At 48.0% G+C, this 22,481-nt stretch overlaps 1 protein-coding gene across 1 annotated transcript in view; it reads left to right on the top strand.

The window, feature by feature from the left end:
- Nucleotides 1-22,481, top strand: part of LOC137535930 (alpha-2-macroglobulin-like) — a 203,547-nt gene that overhangs the window by 123,161 nt on the left and 57,905 nt on the right. The window contains exons 21-24 of the mRNA XM_068257820.1: nt 8,991-9,112; nt 10,067-10,118; nt 11,754-11,837; nt 12,374-12,550. Coding sequence (XP_068113921.1) covers nt 8,991-9,112; nt 10,067-10,118; nt 11,754-11,837; nt 12,374-12,550 — 435 coding nt within the window. The remainder of the gene's footprint in view (nt 1-8,990; nt 9,113-10,066; nt 10,119-11,753; nt 11,838-12,373; nt 12,551-22,481) is intronic.

Here is a 22,481-nt window from a genome sequence, read left to right as displayed (position 1 = left end):
CAGGTTACTTGCAAAGCCTGCATAGGTGCTAGAAACACCAAAGTTCAGGGAATGTTAAGCAGTTAAGCAGCCAAGTAGGAACAAGAGGGGGAAAAAAAATGTCAAAAAGACTTTTTTGAGAAAATTAATGTTAAATTTGTCACAAAATACAGTGAAAACCCGCATTGGAACCACTATGTGGTATGAAACCGACTTTAGAGGTTAAGCTCGCAGCTCGCCGCGGCGAAAAGTGGGGAGGACTGAGGAGCGCGCAGCGACGAAGACTTGGGGGGGGGGCCTGCTGCGAAAAATGGGCGTGGCCATGGCATTGTATGGGCGGAGCTAACGTAATGATGTAACAGCGAGGCATAAGAAAGCAGTGTTTACGCCATGATGGTCATGGTCAAATGAGACTATGCATCATGGGTGTGCAGAAACTGTGTGATGCTAATAGTATACCGTAACCACAAAGCAGCAAACAGCCATCTATGACCATTAAAAAATAAATGCAGTAACAGTTACCCCGGACACCAGAAAAGAAACGCAATGGGCAACATGTCAGCACAAAATAAACGCAATGTGGGCAAACATGTCAGCACAAAATAAACGCAATGTGGGCAAACATGTCAGTACAAAATAAATGCAATGCGGGCAACATGTCAGTATAAAATAAATGCAATGCAGGCAAACATTTCACCAGAAAATTAACGCAATGCGGGCAAACCTTTCACCAGAAAATAAACGCAATGCGGGCAAACATTTCACCAGAAAATAAACGCAATGGGCTCTATTCTCAAAGACTTCCCATATGCGGTAAAGTACATGCGGGAAGTTTGCGACCCAAATACTGTCAAGTTGACATTTTCAAAATGTTCTGCATGCGGAAAAAGTGCGGGATTCATAAAAGTCGGTATTTTCCGCAATAAAAAATCAATTCTCAAAAATGTTCAGGCGCATCATTTCGTCGTTATTTACCGATTTTTTTATCACCTACAAGTAGTAGGTGATATATTCCGCATCCCATTGACTTTAATGAAGTCTGGAGGCTTAAAGAAAACCTGAACTGAACATTAAAAGTCAAAATAAACATACACAAGTCATACTTACCTCCTGTGTAGTCTACTCCTAAATCTATTTTTCCTCTCCTGCATTCTGTTCATTGTCCACTGTGATCAATGGAATTCTCCGTCCTCCATTTTGAAAATGGCTATTACCCCATAACAGCTTCCTGGTCAGCACACTGTTAAACTGTAACATCGCCCACTTGAGCCATAGGGAAACATGGACACATCAGTTCTCCTCTCAGCTGTAACTGACAGCAACTGATATATTTTAGTTCTGACAAAATGTTGTCAAAACTGGAAGGGATCACTGTAAGAAGAAGATGGTGAGCTTCTGAGAGGAACTGATGGCAAGGTAACTATGTAATGTTCATTTGAAGTCAGGGATGGATCAAGACCAAGTTGCGCCTGGGGCAAGGTCAGGTTTTAGCGCCTAAAGGTCAGGTTTTGGCGCCTAACTGCCATTCATTTTGCTGCCTTTTTAAGAATTCAACAAACTGCGCCTGGGGCAAGATTCCCGCTTGCCCCCCCTTCCCTGTTTGAACTTACCTCATGTGTTTATTTTAAATAATTTTACTCAGTACAGGTTCTCTTTAAGGGCTGTGCTTGCTGGACTTTAATTTTTTTTTTTTAAACACTTTTTCATGCGACCTTTTTACTGCATGATTCCCGCATGAATAATAGCCGTTTCCGCATCTTTTTTCCCACATGCGGAAAACATGCGGAAAATATTAGTGAATGTGAAAAAAATGCGGGGTTTACCGCTGGCGGAAATATAGCGGTAAAATTTTGCGGAAATGTTGACTCTTTGTGAATAGAGCCCAATGCGGGCAAACATTTTACCTGGAAAAGAAAGCATTTACTCACCTGGCAGAAGTCTCCGGCCTCTGGCGCGCTGCTCCCGGGACCACCTTCCTCCTGCTCGTCTCCCGCGTTGATAGGGCTACGGCAAGATGGCGCCCAAAGCCCTGTACTGTCTCCAGTACAGGGCTTCGGCAGCCATCTTGCCGTAGCCCTGCTCGCCTGCCGGTATCGGAACAGACACCGGAAGACTAAGGAGGCTGGAGCGGGGCTGCAGGCAATGAACTGGCACGGCGTCTATAGACGCCGCTGAAAGTTCATGAGGATAGGGAGGCCAGAGTCCCGAGGTCGGGACGTCCCGCTGCTGAAAGCGGGACGTTTCCCGGGACCTCATGCTGCCTGGGACAGCAGACCCCGAATCCGGGACGCGTCCCGGGCAATCCGGGACGTCTGGTCACTCTACCTTTAAGGAACGTTATGTGCAAAGTTGGGTGCCTTGTGAGAAAAAAAACTGCAGCAGCAAGTAGACTCCTGATGCACTCAGCAATAACAGCATAGATGCCAGTGATGTGAGAGGGGACAGGTTAACCAGGCTACAGTTCTGAATGGCAAGCTATGGGCAAACAGTCCTGACATACACTGTCCACAGTTTGTTGTAAGAGGAGTGGTATGACTCCCAAACCTCTCAGCCAGGTTAATGCCCCTCTATCACTGCACAGATAGTTCCTACCATGAGGTGCAGGGCCAGTCCCTGATAATGGCCACTCAGCAGGTGCAGAACTCACAGGCCAGCAGTTCTGAGGAGACTGAGATTCATAATATTTGTAATCCAGCTGAAATGGTTCCTTCTGAAGTCCACAGTCCACACGGCTTGTACAATACAGGTTCCACCAACCTCACAGGTTCACACAGTTCTGGTCCAGCAGGCGGCAGCTGTATCCTCCCACCAGGATTAGCATGCAGAAAACTGTGTCACAGGATCCTTTCTTCGCACTCAGCAATCAAACAGGGGCCACTCTGACGGATTTAGGCCTGAAGCTCCAGTCTCAGTAACTACAGACACAGCAGCTACACCTCAGCTCCCAGAAGCCTCTGCTCACTCCAGCCTCTCTTCCAGAATTCTCTGCAGTCTTAAAGGAACTCTGCCCTACAAAGGCAGCAGTATATAACATAACAATAACAGCACATTATATGGTGTTACATCAAAAACGCATATAAAAACTCATTACATTGCGTCACCATTGACTTTCATTATACCATATATACTCGCATATAAGCCGACCCGCATATAAGCCGACCCCCCAACGTTTCCCTGAAAAAACAGGGAAAATGATTGACCCCCATATAAGCCGGGGGTAGGAAATGCTGGATTGGTGCAGCCCCCCAGTGTGTCCCAATATAGCTAGTATAGTGCCCAGTATAGGTAGGTAGTGTCCAGTATAGCTAGTATAGTGCCCAGTATAGCTAGTAAAGTGCCCAGTATAGCCAGTATAGTGCCCAGTATAGGTAGGTAGTGCCTCAGTTTAGCTAGTATAGTGCCCAGTTTAGCTAGTATAGTGCCCCAGTATGGCTAGTAAAGTGCCCAGTTTAGTTAGTATAGTGCCCAGTTTAGCCAGTATAGTGCCCAGTTTAGCTAGTATAGTGCCCAGTTTAGCTAGTATAGTGCCCAGTTTAGCCAGTATAGTGCCCAGTTTAGCCAGTATAGTGCCCAGTTTAGCTAGTATAGTGCCCCAGTTTAGCTAGTAAAGTGCCCAGTTTAGCCAGTATAGTGCCCAGTTTAGCTAGTATAGTGCCCAGTTTAGCCAGTATAGTGCCCAGTTTAGCTAGTATAGTGCCCCAGTATGGCTAGTAAAGTGCCCAGTTTAGCCAGTATAGTGCCCAGTTTAGCCAGTATAGTGCCCAGTTTAGCCAGTATAGTGCCCCAGTATGGCTAGTAAAGTGCCCAGTTTAGCCAGTATAGTGCCCAGTTTAGCCAGTATAGTGCCCAGTTTAGCTAGTATAGTGCCCAGTTTAGCCAGTATAGTGCCCAGTTTAGCCAGTATAGTGCCCAGTTTAGCCAGTATAGTGCCCAGTTTAGCTAGTATAGTGCCCAGTTTAGCTAGTATAGTGCCCAGTTTAGCCAGTATAGTGCCCAGTTTAGCTAGTATAGTGCCCAGTTTAGCTAGTATAGTGCCCAGTTTAGCTAGTATAGTGCCCAGCATAGGTGGGTAGTGCTCCCCCCCCCTGCGGCCGCCGCTGCTATTTTACCTTCTTAGACAGCGGCCACTTCCTAATCCGCGTTCCTCTTCTTTCTCAGAGTGTCAGTGTTTCACAGCAGCGCGCCGGGCGCTGCTGCTGTGACGATGCAGGGGGCAGGAAATAGCGCGGCTCCCTATAACGGCGATCTGTATCGCCGTTACCAAGGGAACCGCTTTTTCCTGCCCCCTGCATCGTCACAGCAGCAGCGCCCGGCGCGCTGCTGTGATACACTGACACTCTGAGAAAGAAGAGGAACGCGGATTAGGAAGCGGCCGCTGTCTAAGAAGGTAAAATAGCAGCGGCGGCCGCGGGGGGAGCGGGGAGGGGGGGGAGCGGGGCGCGGACCACCCGACCACCCACCACCCACCACTAGACCACCAGGGAAGACTCGCATACAAGCCGACCCCCCAACTTTTGACCCCCTTTTTGGGGGTCAAAAATTCGGCTTGTATGCGAGTATATACGGTATGTGTTTTTGAAAAATATGCAACAAAACCAGAATTTTTAAAAACGCAAATGTCAAAATGTATACACATGCGTTTTTTTTATGCGGCCCATTGACTAACATTACATAAATGCTGCGTTTTCCTCAGTGCTAGCATTTCTGCTAAGGGCCTGTTTCCACTACATGTAGATTGGATGCAGAATGGATGCAGAAAAACTGACTACAAAGGGCCTGTTTCCACTAAACAAGATTTTTCTGATGCATATTTTTCTATAGGCATTAATTGGAGTTAGTTTTTGTGCATACAATCTGCATGTAATGGAAACAGGCCCTAAGGCTGCTTCCACACAGGGACGTTACAGGCGCACGTTAGTGCAGCCTGTAACGCTCCCCAACGCACAGCAATTCAAATTCAATGGGGCTGTTCACACTGCCCACGTTGCGTTACATTGTAACGCTGCGCCATAAGACAACGTACTGCATGCAGTACTTTACTGCTTGCACATGCTCAGTAACGTTGGGGAGGAGCGGAGAGCGGCCAGGCACATGGCTATTTAATATTCACTGCACTCAGTGACGTGCAGTGTTTAGTTCCTGGAGTGGCCGCTCTGTGCGCCGATTGGCCGGGCGGGACCACGTGATGCCGCATGCGTCCCAGAGTACGCATTACGGCATCACGGACGCCAGAGTGAGCTGCACAACGCGGCTCACTCTGACGTCCACATCAGAGAGCACCAGGCGTTGCGTTAGGGGCACGTTATGCGACCGTAACGTCCCTTAAAACACAACATCTTGGTGTGTAACTAGCCTAAGGGTAGGTTCACACTCGGTCCATAAACATATCCGTGGCTCCGTTTTCAGCCCGGATCAAAAATGGAGCCACGGATACTTAGGTTAAAAATAGCAGCAGTATTCACTCAAATTAAAAATGGATCCACCTGTGTTCAGGGGCATCCGTGTTAAAAACCTGAATGGATGGTCTGGATTAGCAACATTTTCACGGACCTCGGATACATGGAGGGGGTAGTGAAAATGAATGGAGAAACGGATCCCCCTCTTCACAGGCAGTTTTGGGCACAGAAATGGATCCATTTCTTTGTCACAGCCTGTATGGTGGTGAGGGGGTCGCCATGCTGGAGGGGGTATCAGGCAGGGCTGGGGTGGCAGCGGGCAGTGGGGAGGGGGGGTCGTACCCCCCTCTCCCTCACCTGGGACCCCGTCCCCGCTACCCCTTCAGCTACTTTGCGCAAAAAGTTGTTAAACTGTATAGCGGCAGCGAGCATGAAGCTTACCTACTTCCTCCGCTCACCGCTTGACTTCTTGCAATGCCGCCCTCTATTCTTCGGGGGGGGGGGCACTGCAGGAAGGAAGTGATGTGCAAGCGGAGGAAGTAGGTAAGCTCCCCACTCGCTGCCGCTATACAATTTAACTACTTTTTGCACAAAGTAGCTGGAGGGGTAGTGGGGACAGGGGACCCAGGTGAGGAAGCGGGGGCGGCCCCCCTCCCCGCTGTCACGCCCATCCAGCCTGCTACCCCCTCCAGCATGGCAAACCCCTCTCCCCCATGACTGAGCATACGGTTCCATGGACTGGAAACGTATGCTACAAAAATGCATTTTCAGGAAAAACAAGGGGAGAAAAAAAAAAGTTTAAAAAAACGGATCCGTTTGAAACTGATCTGATCTGCAAGCGGACCAGTGTGGACCCAGCCTTAGTATGTTCCCTGCCTAAGGCTGGGATATGAAAGGTTGCGTTTTGCTAATTATGGGTTTTCTGCATTTTTTGTCATAATGAAGTGCATTTTGAGTGCATTTGTATTTCGCACATACGTTTCGCACATGCGTCTCGCTTGTACAGGTAGTCCCCGGTTAACGAACGAGATAAGGACTGTAGGCTCGTTCTTAACCTGAATCCGTCCTTAAGTCGGAACGCTGTACCTTCTCTGTCCCCTGTGCTTCCAGTGTCCCCCTCTGTGTCTTCTCTTCCCCTCTCTGTGTCTCCTTGTGCCTCTCGTGCTCCCTAAAGCAGAGTATGCGCAGCAGAAGCCACTACAAGTCTCACCTCATCCATGGCGGCTCCGGGCCAATCAGCGACGTCCTCTCTCCCTTCACCATTCCTTCCAGCGGCGTCACTAGTAGCGTTGCGTAATGACGCATTCAGAAGGAGCGGCGGGGCTCTTTTTGATTGCGTCATTTTGCGACGCTAGGGAAACCGCTGGGAGGAACATTGAAGGACGCCGCTGATTGGCCTGGAGCCACCATGGAAGAGGTGAGACTTGTTGCGGCTTCCGCTGCGCCTACTTTGCATTAGGAAAGGGGGCACAAGAGGTAGCCCCCGGGCTGCGTGACGTCATCGCGGTGGGTCGGCGGGTGTTTGTATCGGTGGGTCGTTCGTAAGTCGGGCGTTTGTAACCCAGGGACTACCTGTAATTTTCTGCATTTGCATTACATATGAATTGCAAGTGCAGTTTTCTGATTTCTCGTGTGTTTTCTATGGGTTTCTGATATGCGTTTTATGCAAAGTTTTGGGAATATTGCCAGTACAAAGGTATGCTCTTGCATCATTTTTGCATACCTCTATCAGGAAGTCAGCAGGAAGCGGAAATACATCATCAAACTTGATCTTTATACAAAAACACATGAAAAATTCATTAGTAACGCAATAAAATGCTATACCTCCGCATCACCATTGACTTACAATATATGTGTTTTACAAAAATATGAAGCAAGCAAGTTCTGTTCTGCATTTCAAAAATGCACATTGCAGAACGCAAACAAATGTGTTTTTTTTTTCTTTCTGGGCGGTAATACTATCATTTTATGCAACGCTAGTGTTTCTGGCTAGTGTGTTCGTACTCTAAAGGTTTGTATACACGTACGATAAAGATCGTTTGGAACGAACGATTCATGACGTGTGAACGATATTTAAATTAGAGGGCATTTATCGTCCGTAACGAACGACTGTGTACAGTTGAGAACGATTTCTACAAAAAAAAAGTGAACGACAAACGATAGTATATGTGTGCGCAAAAGGAAGTGATGTCAGAAACAAATCAGCCGACTCCGTACACATGTAATGGTAATATTTAATAGCCGTTTGTTATTTTAGTTGTAAAATATTTATGTTCACTACTTTATACTTTTAACAATAAACATTTTTCTAATACCATTTTACATTTACAGTATATGTTAATTAACCTCCCTGGCGGTAAGCCTGACCTCAGGTCGGGCTATGCCGCGCAGGAGGATTTCTCAGGCCCTGCTTGGCCGATTTGCATAATTTTTTTTGATACACGCAGCTAGCACTATGCTAGCTGCGAGTACTTCCCGATCAACGCTGCTCCACGCCGATTCACCGCTACCGGCCGCCCCGCGCCGCCCCCCCTCCAGACCCCTTGCGCAGCCTGGCCTATCAGCGCCAGGCAGCGCTGAGGGGTGGATCGGAACTCTCGATGACGTGTATGACGTTGATGACGATCAATGCCATGGCGATGGGGAAGCCAAACCGGAAATCCCGTTCTGAACGGGATTTCTTGTTTGCGCTGATCTCCAGAGGCGATCGGAGGGGGTGGGGGGATGCAGCTGCACAGCGGCTATCATGTAGCTAGCGCTAGGCTAGCTACATGATTTAAAAAAAAAATTAAGTGCTGCGCTACTCCTTGGCGGTTTTCATAGACTGCCAGGGAGGTTAAAGGAGGGAGAGGGGAGAAAAAAAAAAATAATAATCATGTAAAAATTAAGAGCGAACGTGCCTGTAAACATACATAGGCTACAGAACAAACGTTCCATATATAAAACGTTCTTTTTTGTGGGAAAGTACACGATCGACTCAATACATTAACTGCGATCGTTATAGGCCGTTATTCAAAACAAAGCAACGGAACTTCTGGATTTTTGAGCATGCGTACTACATCACAGATCTTATTTATCGCACGATTTCTGTACACATTATAACGATCTAACGATTATCGTGTGAAAAAATCTGCCGTGTTGGATCGGTTGAATTGCCCGATAAAGATCGTTATTGTTCACTAGAACGATCATTTTCGTTTTTTTCATGCACGATTATCGTTCCAATTATCGTTATCAGCCGTTTTGGAACGATGTTTATCGGACGTGTGTACTCAGCATAAGAGACCACTTGAAATGGTCAAGAATTATCATTTTAGTTTACCAGATGACCATTATTGCAAGTGTGCACAGAACTTGGACAGGTAGATTTGCGGGGGGAACAGGAAAAAAAATGTATTTGGAATATTCCAGAAATTTCTGATTTAAAAAATTAACTGTTTGTTGTTTTTTTTGTGTCTTTTTTTTTGTGTGTGTGTGTATTCATGCAAAGTAACCTTTAAAAAATAAAATATATGTTATGCATATTTTTGGAAAAAAAAAAGACTGATGTATTGTTTTTTGGTTTAATGATGTCAAGTTCCTGATTTGTATTTTGACTTTCTTTCTACATGTTAGGAGAGCTGAAGGCTCACGTTAGCAGCGGCTATATTCAGCTTGAAGGAGGGTGTTCAGAACATCTACATAAGATGGGCAAAGACCATCAAGTCGATAATATTGAAAAAACAATATTAGTGAAGGTAAGAAGAGAATATTCATCTGTTAGATAAGGGTGTTTCAAATCTACAATTTTACCACATGTACGTTCCTTAGTTCACCTCTTTAACCGTTATTATTGACAAACAAGTTATGCTATAATGACGCTGATCCAATTCACCTTTTCTCCTCCTCTTAGGAGTTAACTTCTCATCTTCTACTTAACTACCTCCCGACCTCCTAACGCTGGTGGGCTGTGAGAGAGCGACTCGATGTGGCCCGCCTAATGCCGATTGGCACCAAAGTGCAGTGGGCGGGATTAGCGTTCCCTGCAGATAAACAAAGCGGACATCCATCATCAGCCTGCCAGCCGCAATTGGAGCTGGCAGGCTGTAAAGCATAGAAAAAGCCAATAAACATTTGTACAGCGCTGCGTTCTAGCGCAGCTGCTGTACAGGGGACACCCTTGCCACTTGTACCTCCCAAAGGCTCCCAATCTAATCACATACATAGGCTGATGCCTATGTATGTGTAGTGTAGTGTAGTGTATGGATCGCAGTCTAGGACTAAATTGGGGAGGGAACAATTAAAAGAAATAGGGATTTTTATTACAAAAAAATAATCAATTTTAATTCAGGACTTATCCAACATCACATAAAAGCTGATATGTTTTGGACCGGAATGGTCCTTAATCATAGCTATGATTAAGGACCATTCCGGTCCAAAACAAGTCAGCTTTTATGTGATGCTGAATACGTGCGTCCTGAATAAAATACAAATCAGTTTGGACAAGTGCGGATTTTTTTTAGTTTGTCTTCAGTCTGCCATTTGGAATCCAGTTCCAGGTTCCCGCACTGTCCTTTACCTCTGAGTGAAGCGGTATTTTACGCCCACCTACTGTATATGTTATGACGTAATAGCAATGCAGCTTCAGGTCTGTTTTAAAGTAACTTAGTTTACTCATGAAACCTTAAATATCTGCTTTGTATTTTTTCCAGCCTCCAGGTGACTTAGAGGAAAAGACACAGGCAGTAATCCTCTGTCCATCAGGTAAGTAGTTATGTGGGAATGGGCACCATATCTAGGGGTTTATCCAATAGTATTATAATTGTAGTGATGGTAACCGCAGGATTTTCAAGTTGGGGGAGGGGTCTCCCTCAGCCACGCACAATACAGTACAATAATATGGTGGGACATCATGCTGGGTGCACACAATGCAATTTTCTTGTCTGAAAGATAGGATCTAACGATTATTTCTGACATGTCCGATCTGCTCCCGTTTGACAATGGGATCCATCAGGAGCAATTTGGATACAGTTAATAATAACAGCCGACATTGGTAATGAAGGGGAAAGTAAAGAATTCACACAGCAGAGGCACAGGGCTGTGCTCATACCTGGCTCTGTGCTCTGTTTAGTTCCCCAGAGCTGCTCCATGTTGTGTACATGCTGCTGCTCCATTCTCTGTACACACACTGCTGCTCCATGCTCTGTACACACGCTGCTGCTCCATGCTCTGTACACACGCTGCTGCTCCATGCTCTGCACACACGCTGCTGCTCCATGCTCTGTACACACGCTGCTGCTCCATGCTCTGTACACACGCTGCTGCTCCCTGCTCTGTACACATGCTGCAGCTCCATGCTCTGTACACACGCTGCTGCTCCATGCTCTGTACACGCACTGCTGCTCCATGCTCTGTACACATGCTGCAGCTCCATGCTCTGTACACATGCTGCAGCTCCATGCTCTGTACACACGCTGCTGCTCCATGCTCTGTACACACGCTGCTGCTCCATGCTCTGTACACACGCTGCTGCTCCATGCTCTGTACACATGCTGCTGCTCTATGCTCTGTACACACGCTGCTGCTCCATGCTCTGTACACATGCTGCTGCTCCATGCTCTGAACACACGCTGCTGCTCCATGCTCTGTACACACTGCTGCTGCTCCATGCTCTGTACACACTGCTGCTGCTCCATGCTCTGTACACACGCTGCTGCTCCATGCTCTGTACACACGCTGCTGCTCCCTGCTCTGTACACACGCTGCTGCTCCATGCTCTGTACACACGCTGCTGCTCCCTGCTCTGTACACACGCTGCTGCTCCATGCTCTGTACACACGCTGCTGCTCCCTGCTCTGTACACACGCTGCTGCTCCATGCTCTGTACACGCACTGCTGCTCCATGCTCTGTACACACGCTGCAGCTCCATGCTCTGTACACACGCTGCTGCTCCATGCTCTGTACACATGCTGCTGCTCCATGCTCTGTACACACGCTGCTGCTCCATGCTCTGTACACATGCTGCTGCTCCATGCTCTGAACACACACTGCTGCTCCATGCTCTGTACACACGCTGCTGCTCCATGCTCTATACACACACTGCTGTTCCGTGCCCTGTACACACACCGCTGCTCACAGTGCAGACTTGCTGCAGGTTTCTGTTGGGAGTGATTTCTGCTGCTTGCCAGCAGGTGGATTTCCTCAGCTTTTCCACCTCCCAGTCCAACACTGGTGGCAGTCTTTTTTTCCAAAAATGTAAAAGGACACCAAACCATCACAGATTCAGCCAAAAGAGAGAAGTAAAGAGTATGTGCTAGTGCAGAGGTCGACAGCTGTTTTGTACCTGTGTAGTAATGCTTCATTTGGGATCATGTTTCATTTTTCTTGTATCATTGCAGATAATACCGCTCAAGCAGAATTGACACTAAGTCTACCAGAGGGATATATATCTGGCTCGGAACAAGCTCATATTGCAGTATTAGGTAAGGAGAAGCTGATAGGAAGAGGTAGTGGTAGGCCAGGGCTGCCATTACAATCCATAAACATTTTGTGTACCCCATACAAAGTACCTTTCTTTGTGCCCTTTTGAGCTCATCACTAAAGCTAAAATGATCGGCTTCCGAGCTAGGACTTAGCTTTGCTTGGAGTACCTGCACCCTCCTGATGAACACCCTGGAAGAGGACCTGAACCTGTTCCCAGATTTTTTTTACAGCCATTATGTGATTATTTAAACCACCAGATTTTATTTTTATTATTATTTTTGTCAAAAATTCAAATCCACCCTAAACTTGTACTTTAGTTTTGGATAGGTTTGAAATAGCGGGCGGCCCCAGAGCCTGCTATTTATCGGGCGCCATCTGCTCCCAAATTTTATGTGAGCCCCTGATGAAGCAGTACACTACTCCGCTGCACTTCAATAAATGTACGGTTGGCCAACTGAAGATCCTTGCAAGATAATTGCCCCATTCTGGGAATATGTACATTGCAGTGTACATGACTACCTAATTCTTTACACAGGTGACATCATGGGCATTGCTGTCAGCAAACTGGAATCAGTCATCTATGCCTCAAAAGGAAGTGGGGAAAGGAATTTGGAGATCTTTGTTTCAAACGCCCAAGTCGTAAAATATTTACAAGCTACGAAACAGCTTACGCCGAAGTTTAAAGAGAAGGCGGTCAAATACATGATCACAGGTAAGCTATTACAGAATCTACACAAAATGACTAAAGCCCTCTGGGTGCCACAACACAGATCATCAAAACACGCATAAGGAATGTCAATAGGGCAGGTGCCGATTTACATCACAGGGGCCTATAGGCACAGCTGTCCTGGCAACTTAGACTTTGCCCTCCATTAGCCTACAAACTCCCACCGAACTCCACTGCAAGCGTGCTGCCTGTCCCAGCTGTCACTTCTGCCTTGCTTCTCTTGCCCATCATAGGTAGCTACAGGTGCCCCTTAGTATTAGGTAGCCAGAAGTACCCTCAGTAGCCGGTGGAATGCCAAGAGCTGGGTAAGCAACCTTTCATTTACTCTCTGCATAGGATAAGAGGGAGGCATCAGGCACCAGTAGGCATGTGCCTACAGTGCCTTATGGTAATTCTGGCCCTGCAATAGGGAAATGCTTGCAAAATCCACTTGCTTCTGTCACCGAAGCCATGTTTTTACTTGTCTTCAAGCGGATCCTAGATGAAAAACTATAACAAGTAACTTGTTACTTGTTGTCTATATATCTTATCTAAAGTTTAGATTACACAGCAAATCTAGCTGCAAACAGCTTCAACAGTATGGCCTCGATTCACAAAGCGGTGATAACCCAGTTATCACGCCTAAAAGACTTTAGGCGTGATGACCTTTTCACCACTGAGTTATCACCGATTTTTCCTGCTCTTCGCGCGAAGTTACCGCGCGTAAGCGCGTTCGCGCGTACGCGCGTAAGAGCGCGCGCAAAGTCCCATAGGGCTTAATGGGAGCTTCGCGCGAAGCGTCGGGTGTTGCGCGCGCACTTACGCGCGGCAACTTCACGCGAGTTTCTTCTTATCATGCCTAAAGTGACTTTAGGCGTGATAAGGGCCTTTTCACCATGGTGCTAACACTTTGCACCGCTTTGTGAATCGAGCCCTATGTGATTATTTCTTCCTGTGATACAATGAGAGCGGCCATGTTCTGCTTGTCATCATTACACAGGCAACCTGCTCTGTATCTCCACCACTCAGCCTGTGAAAACTCCACTCCCCTCTCCTCCTCCCTCCTCCCCTCTGCCTTTGAAATCTCTAGCTAGTAACACCTCCTCCTCCTGCCCAGACTGAGCTCCCATAAACCCTTGCTACATGGGTCTCAGAGTGTTTAGGTGCTGGTGGAGCTGTGGGTGAGGCTTGTTTAGTTTATTGGGAATTAGAGTATTAAAACAAAACAAAAAAAAAGTATTTGGCTTGAGGAGTGCCCTATAAACTATATGTAAGGAACACAATTATGCAATAAGTAAAAGTTTATCTCGGATCCACTTTAAGCTGCATATACACGTAAGATAAAAAGATTTTGGGAAATGAGAAATCAATCTCCTGCATAGGTTAGGCAAGAAGGTTTGAACGATGGATCTTTCTAATGGTGGCCATACATGGTAAGATTGGATGAAAAATTGTACCATTTCTATGTAGTATAAGGGTAAATTAAGTGAATATATTGAAAGGATAATTTAGGCAGTTCCCTAATATTATATAGAAATGGTAAGATTGGATGAAAAAATTGTACCATGTATGGCCAGCATTACGATGATGTAACATGCAAACAATCAGTTCATTCAAAAGACCCAAGAAATGCCTTTGTAGTCCATTTACTTCCTTCCTGTGAGAAAGCGCTGAAAGGCAGCCGCTTGCTCTCAGAGCAGAGCGGCTGCTTCCGCGTTCGGCATGGCGGCGCAGCATGGAGAAGCCGCCGCATGCTGCGTGAACTGCGCTGAAAGCGGAGAAGCCGCCGCGGCGGCTCCCGCAGCTGGCAGGTACAGCGCTGGTGTGGCTGGGACTCGTAGTCCCTCTGGGTTTAGAGTGACGCGCGCGCGCGCACTCAGGCAGGGATTTTATGACAGCCAGAAGTTAGTCAGCTGACCAGGCTGGTCAGCTGACTCTGGCTCCATTCCTTATTGGTCCAGCACTTAGGGAGGTGCTGGAGAGGTGTCTGGGTATATATACTGCCGGCTGTTCAGTTGCTGGTTGTCTGGCGTTGCGATCACAATGTGGGAGCACGCAGACCCTTAGTCAGATCCTTAAGTGTGACGGGACCAGCTGGAGCTGTAATCCTACACTTAGCTAGATTCTGTTGATAACTTAATGTACTAGTTTGATTGTGATTATCTGTTATGACCCCTTGCCTGCCTGACTATCCTCCTGAACTCTGATCTTGTACCTTGTCATTCTAATACTCTGTTGCCGAACCCCGGCTCGTCCTTAGACTCTGCTTCTGCCACCTGATTTTGTACCTCGATATATCTGATACCCTGTTGCCGAACCCTGCTTGTACCTTAGACTCCGCCTCCGCCTTCTGAATCTGTACTGTTTCTGTCCGTGTGTTTACGACCTGGCTTGTCCGACCTCGAGAACCGACCTTACTATTAGAGGCGGTTCCCTGACCTGTTAGTGGCACTTCCTCCAGAGTGTCACTCTCAGATTTATCCTTCCTACTCTTAGCCTGACTCCTCCCGCCTTGGAGAGTTCAGGTCTACGGGAGGAATCCGTGCAGTACTCCTCACTGCTCTGAGGCCGAGTCCTCTTAAGTGTTACTGTTACACCAAACACTACACTCTACTCAGGTGAACAGAGGTTAGCTGGTATATCGGTTTATCGGTGATACTGCAGATCACTTATAATCTGGTATACATCTGTATTCCCAGTGATACTGCAGATCACCGGTAATCAGATCCTCTCTGTGCTTCACCGATCGTTACAGAACGCCAGACCAAAAAACAAAATGGACGCACGCACTGGTCCACTGGGTGAACTTGCCACTTCGGTGGATAATGTCAATCAAGTGCTGGGTGAACACAAAGCATTGATTGAGGCTCTGTCAGGGTCTGTACGAACCCTCCAGATGTCAGTGGATGAAGTGCGATCCCCTCCTAGCGCGGACATACGTATGCCCGTTCCAGAACGGTTCTCTGGCCACAGATCTGACTTCCGCAATTTTAGGAGTAGAGTGTTATCTTATTTTGAATTGAGACCCCGATCCTCTGGTACTGAGACCCAAAGTCACGTTTATCAAAACTTTATTGGCCGGTGACTCCCAGACCTGGGCATATAGCCTGCCCCCCAGAGACACAGCTCTGACCTCGGTAGAGGAATTCTTTAAAGCCATGGCAGTAATTTACGACGATCCAGACCTTGCTGCGACCTCTGAGCAGAAGCTCAAGCTTTTACGGCAAGGCAAGGGTCCAGTCGAAGATTATGCGGCCAAATTTCGCAGGTGGTCAGTTACGGCCAGGTGGGACACCTATGCCCTGTTGGATTGCTTCCTGTCTGGGTTGTCTTAATGTTAAGTCAGCCCGAGCCCAAAACAGTCGATGAGGCCATCTCATCGGCCATTCGAATCGACCGTAGGCTACGCCACCAGAGACAGACTAGGGGCAGTCACTGTGTCAGGTTGACATCTTACGCGGCGCCTCCCGCTGCACCCCTAGTAACTCCAACTCCTTCTGTCTCATCTTCTCCGGTCTTGCCTCCACCTGAGCCGATGCAGATCGGTCGGTCAAAGTTTACCCAAGTGGAGAAAAGACGGAGAATGTCTGAACAATTATGTTTGTACTGTGGTGAAGGGGGGCATAGGGTACGAGACTGCCCTATTAAGCCGAATAAGCCGGGAAACGCTACCGCCTAGGAGTTGTTAGGGGTAACACCCTAGGCGCCCGATTCATACCCCTAGAAGAAAAACGGTTGCTTTTTCCCTGTACGGTTACATGGGAGGATAAGACCGAGGCCACGGAAGCCTTCATTGATTCAGGCTCCGCGGCTAATTTTATGAATGTCGACTTTGCTAAGAGATTGGGTATTCCGCTCACAGCGGTGGAACCACCCATCCAGGTTACGGCAGTGGACGATTCTCCTTTGCAGAGGAATCATCCGCTGTCCCATAGGACTCACGGTGGGGGTTTTACATTGGGAGAGACTACAGTTTTTTGTTTTACACATGTCTACGTCCACCATTATACTTGGTATGCCATGGCTGCACCTTCATTCTCCGCATATCTGTTGGGCAACCGGGCAATTAATTTCCTGGTCAGATCATTGTTTTCAACAATGTTTAGGAAAGGTGACATTGGGCCAAACCAAGATACTGGTGGAGGGGGTTCCTGAGCAGTATTTAGATTATTCTGACGTGTTTTGTCCCAAGGCGGCAGACAAGTTACCCCCACATCGCCCTTTCGATTGTCCCATCGATCTCCGTTCAGGTTGTATGCCCCCCCCCGGGGGCATTTGTACAATTTATCTGGGCCCGAAAAATTGGCCATGCAAGAATATATCCGTGAGAATTTGGCCAAAGCTTCATTCGCCCGTCCCGGTTTTGTTAAAAAGAAGGACGGAGGCCTGCGACCCTGTATTGATTACCGAGGCCTGAATAAGATCACTGTGAAGAATCGCTATCCGTTACCTTTGATAGACGATCTATTCACACAGATCACGAGAGCTAAGATCTTCTCGAAGTTGGATCTTAGGGGTGCATACAACCTGGTCCGCATTAGAAAGGGCGATGAATGGAAGACGGCCTTCAACACACCCGACCGCCATTACGAGTATCTGGTGATGCCCTTCGGGTTGTGTAATGCGCCGGCCTTCTTCCAAGAATTAATTAATGAGATATTCAGAGAGGTGTTGGGCAGATTCGTTCTGGTGTACCTCGACGATATCCTGATCTACTCCGACAATCTCTCTGAACACAGGATCCATTTCAAGGTTGTGCTGAACAAACTGAGACAAAATATGCTGTACGCCAAGTTGGAAAAGTGTATTTTTGAGGTAACATCCGTCACGTTTCTGGGGTATGTGATTTCTACCTCAGGGTTGTCAATGGATCCTGCTAAAGTCCCAGCGGTCCTGGAATGGCCGCAACCAGTAGGCCTGAAAGCCCTCCAGAGATTCCTGGGCTTTGCAAATTACTATAGGAGGTTTATAAAGGGGTACTCCACGATCATTGCACCCCTCACCAGTCTCACCAAGAAAGGGGCAGATATCACTCACTGGTCTCCTGAGGCTCTGCATGCCTTCTCCACCCTGAAGGATCTATTCTGCTCAGCACCTATCCTGAGACATGTGGATACTTCATTTCCATTTATTGTCGAGGTAGACGCCTCAGAGGTTGGAGTGGGGGCTGTGCTGTCTCAGCGGTCAGGTTTGCAGGGTCGAATGCACCCATGTGCCTACTTCTCTCGTAGGTTCTCCCCAGCAGAGAGAAACTACGATATAGGCAACAGGGAGCTCCTGGCCATTAAATTGGCTTTTGAAGAATGGCGACATTGGTTAGAGGGAGCAGAACATATGATCACGGTTTACACTGATCACAAAAACCTGGAATACATCGAGGGGGCTAAGAGGTTGAGCCCCCGTCAGGCTCGATGGTCTTTATTTTTTTCTCGATTCAGGTTCATTATTACGTATACTCCAGGGAGCAAGAATGTTAAGGCAGATGCTTTGTCCAGGTGCTTTGAGCTAGAGACAGCACAGCCCTCCGTCCCTGAGACTATTGTTCCACAGAAATTGGTGCTGGCTGCAACCGATACTTGGGAAGACTGGAAGGAGACGTTAAGCCCCTTCCAGCAGGACATCCCGGAAGGGAAGCCTGAAGGGGTTATGTTCATTCCCCTGCCCTTCCGTCTTCAGATCCTAGAGATGTTCCATGCGCATAAAAATGCTGGGCATCCTGGAGCAGCCAGAACACAGGATCTTGTAGCCAGGTGTGCCTGGTGGCCCTCTCTGTCAGTTGATTGCAAGGAGTTTGTTAGAGAATGTGCTATATGTGCAAAAAGTAAGCCCTCCCGGCTGGCACCTGTCGGTACCTTACAGCCTTTGCCCGCCCCGAGTGAACCATGGACCCACTTGTCCATGGATTTTGTGGGTGAGCGCCCCAGGTCTGAAGGCATGTCAGTCATTTGGGTGGTAGTCGACCGCTTCAGCAAGATGGCCCATTTCGTGCCCTTGAAAGGACTCCCCTCGGCCCAGGAATTGGCCGACCTATTCATCGTCCACATTTTCCGGCTGCATGGCATTCCGGAAAACATAGTGTCCGATAGGGGAGTCCAATTCATCTCTAGATTCTGGAGGGCATTTTTCCACCAAATGGGCATGAAGCTGTCTTTCTCGTCAGGCTACCACCCACAGACCAATGGGCAGACTGAACGGATTAATCAGTCTTTGGAGCAGTTCTTAAGATGTAATGCTGCGGAGGCACAGAATGACTGGGTAAAATTTTTGGCCTTTGCAGAATTCGCACAGAATAATTTGAAGAGTTCTTCTTCTGGTTTTTCTCCATTCCAGATTGTGACAGGGAGGTCGCCCAAATTCTCCCCTTTGCCAGTTGTCTCGTCTCCGTTTCCAACCCTGGAAACCTGGCAGAGGGCATTTAGAGACATCTGGGGGACGGTGAACAGTAATTTGGAAAGGGCATTCCAGAGTCAAAAGGGTCAGGCTGACAAGAGACGCTCGTTAGAGTGGAGGTTCCAGCCAGGAGACTTGGTCTGGGTGTCTACACGTCACTTGACCCTGAGACAGCCCTCGGATAAACTGGGTCCCAGGTTTGTGGGTCCGTTTTCGGTAGCTAAGAAGATCAACAACGTTACTTATTCCATTGATCTTCCCGCCAGCATGCGTGGGGTAAGGTCCTTTCACGTATCCCTGCTTAAACCTGTGGTCCATGTGGGCCCCACTCCTACTCCTCCTGTGATGGTAGACGAACGACCTGAATACGAGGTAGAGAAAATTTTAGATCCACGCATTGTGCAGAACTCAGTACAATATCTGGTGCATTGGAAAGGGTATGGCATTGAGGAGAGACAATGGGTACCTGGGAGTCCCATGCATGCGGACGAATTAAGGAGGGAGTTTCACGCCTTACATCCCGAGAAACCTGGTAGGAGTTGTCCGGAGGCCACTCCTCAGGGGGGGGGGGGGTACTGTGAGAGCGCGGAAAGGCAGCCGCTTGCTCTCGGCATGGCGGCGCAGAATGGAGAAGCCGCCGCATGCCGCGTGAACTGCGCTAAAAGCAGAGAAGCTGGCAGGGACAGCTGGCAGGGACAGCGCTGTCCCTCTGGGTTTAGAGTGACGCGCGCGCGCACTCAGGCAGGGATTTTATGACAGCCAGAAGTGAGTCAGCTGACCAGGCTGGTCAGCTGACTCTGGCTCCATTCCTTATTGGTCCAGCACTTAGGGAGTTGCTGGAGAGGTGTCTGGGTATATATACTGCCGGCTGTTCAGTTGTTGGTTGTCTGGCGTTGCGATCACAACGTGGGAGCACGCAGACCCTTAGTCAGATCCTTAAGTGTGCCGGGACCAGCTGGAGCTGTAATCCTACACTTAGCTAGATTCTGTTGATAGCTTAAAGTACTAGTTTGATTGTGATTATCTGTTATGACCCCTTGCCTGCCTGACTATCCTCCTGAACTCTGATCTTGTACCTTGTCATTCTGAAACTCTGTTGCTGAACCCCGGCTCGTCTTTAGACTCTGCTTCTGCCACCTGATTTTGTACCTCGATATATCTTATACCCTGTTGCCGAACACTGCTTGTACCTTAGACTCCGCCTCCGCCTTCTGAATCTGTACTGTTTCTGTCCGTGTGTTTACGACCTGGCTTGTCCTACCTCGAGAACCGACCTTACTATTAGAGGCGGTTCCCTGACCTGTTAGTGGCACTTCCTCCAGAGTGTCACTCTCAGATTTATCCTTCCTACTCTTAGCCTGACTCCTCCTGCCTTGGAGAGTTCAGGTCTACGGGAGGAATCCGTGCAGTACTCCTCACTGCTCTGAGGCCGAGTCCTCTTAAGTGTTACTGTTACACCAAACACTACACTCTACTCAGGTGAACAGAGGTTAGCTGGTATATCGGTTTATCGGTGATACTGCAGATCACTTATAATCTGGTATACATCTGTATTCCCAGTGATACTGCAGATCACCGGTAATCAGATCCTCTCTGTGCTTCACCGATCGTTACACTTCCTTCTTTACTCTTGTGCTGTACAACGCAGGCATTGAGAAATGTCTGACGATCCCATATACAACTTGTCATCTGCCAGGATGAATTTGTCAAATTAATAGACACAGCTTTATATTGTAAGCTCGCAAGCAGGGCCTGCACTGCCATTAAGGCAAAGGAGGCAATTGCACCAGGGTCCCCAACTACTACTGGGCCCCCCTGCGCCGGCGGAACTCCAGGTGGTATCCCCCCCTCCGACTGTTCCCGGGGCCCATGTAATACATGTGACTGGCTGTACGGCATTGCACCACTGCCTAGAAGATGCATAGGCCACACATGTCCGCAATATAGCCCCAACAATCCCTTGAAATGCTTACTGCACTTACCAGGTGACCGCTCATTGACTCGCAGCAGTCACCTGGTATGAGCAGTAGGCGATGCAAGGGATTGTGGGGACTGTAGTGCAGACGCATTGGGCCTCTGCATATCCTATGTAGCGTGGCAATGCCGTAAACAACTAGCTCATCTTCCTTGAACGAGGTGCCAAATCAGGGTCCCCAGTGGCTGATTTTGGGGGAGGGGCAGGTTACTCACGTGCGGCTTAAAGCAATCCTGCTCCTAAGGACAGGGCTCTCTCACCCTTCTGTTTCTTGGAATTTTGCATACATTTTGATCATCATGTTTCTTTGACACTGTAATTACAATGTCTACAATTTTCTGAATGGTAGTCAGGGCCAGTTCTCTCATGAAGCAAGGTGAAACACTTGCACTAGGCGCAGAGATTACAGAGGCGGCATGTTTGTACTGTGTTTACGCTTACAGCATCCAGTCACAGAGTAGGAGGAGAGCGAGGTGAAGAGGTCATAATTGGGGAAAAGCAGCTTGTTGTGCTGTGTGAGGAGCCTGACAGTGAGTTAGGAAGCGGAAGGCAGGAGAGCAGCAGTGTTTCATTTGACTTGCACAGCAGAAGGGAGGAGGTGGCACTGCTGTCCTGACTGAGGAGGAGGCGCATCCTCACAAGTTTGCCTAAGGCAGCAAAAAGTCTAGAACCGGTCCTGGCAGTAGTGGTAATGCAGTAGCAGCAATCGGCATTGGCGGAAAGCAGAATTTGTGTGGAATCGGAAAGTAGCATTTCCGGCCATCCCCAGTATTAACCCCCTTGCCGTTCCAATTATGTCGGCAAGGGGGCGGCGCAGCACTTTTTTTTTTATTTTTATTTTTTTAATTCATGTAGCTAGCCTAGCGCTAGCTACATGATAGCCGCTGACAAGCGGCATCTCCCTACCTACTTCGATCGCCGCCGGCGCTCTTTGCAAGCAGGAAATCTCGTTCAGAACGGTATTTCCTGCTCGGCTTCCCCCGTCGCCATGGCGATGGGGCGGGATGACGTCACCGACGTCGGACGTCAGAGGGAATCCCGATCCAACCCTCAGCGCTGCCTGCCACTGATTGGCCAGGCTGCGCAAGGGGTCTGGAGGGGGGGGGCAGCTAGCAAAGTGCTAGCTGCATGCAATAAAAAAAAATGTGAAAATCGGCCCAGCAGGGCCTGAGAAATCCTCCTGCGCAGGTTACCCCGAGCTGAGCTTGGGATAACCGGCAAGGAGGTTAAGTATCAACTTCTATATTTTGTATATGCCATTACGTATTATTATGTATCACATCTTAGATTCTTACGCTATACAGCGCCATCGAATATGTTGGCGCTTTATAAATCAAAAATAATAAATATTTACCCGATACATGTTACTTTTTGCGTCAGTGCTGGTAAAACTTGCATGCACACAGAGACTTGCATGAGCCTTTCAAAAATCAGGGCCATTGGGGTTTTTTTCACTAAAGAAAAGAGCGCAAGTAAGCACCTCCTACTAATGCTATTTCCACAGCATGCCTTAAATGTAATGGGCTGCACGCTATGCAAGCTACTGGCTGCGTAGCATGCGTAATTACAGGA

The sequence above is a fragment of the Hyperolius riggenbachi genome, chromosome 10 (assembly GCF_040937935.1).
Source record: "Hyperolius riggenbachi isolate aHypRig1 chromosome 10, aHypRig1.pri, whole genome shotgun sequence".
In the NCBI taxonomy this organism is placed as follows: Eukaryota; Metazoa; Chordata; class Amphibia; order Anura; family Hyperoliidae; genus Hyperolius; species Hyperolius riggenbachi.
Note: the sequence above shows the minus strand (reverse complement) of the source record. Positions and strands in the feature narration are given on the sequence as shown.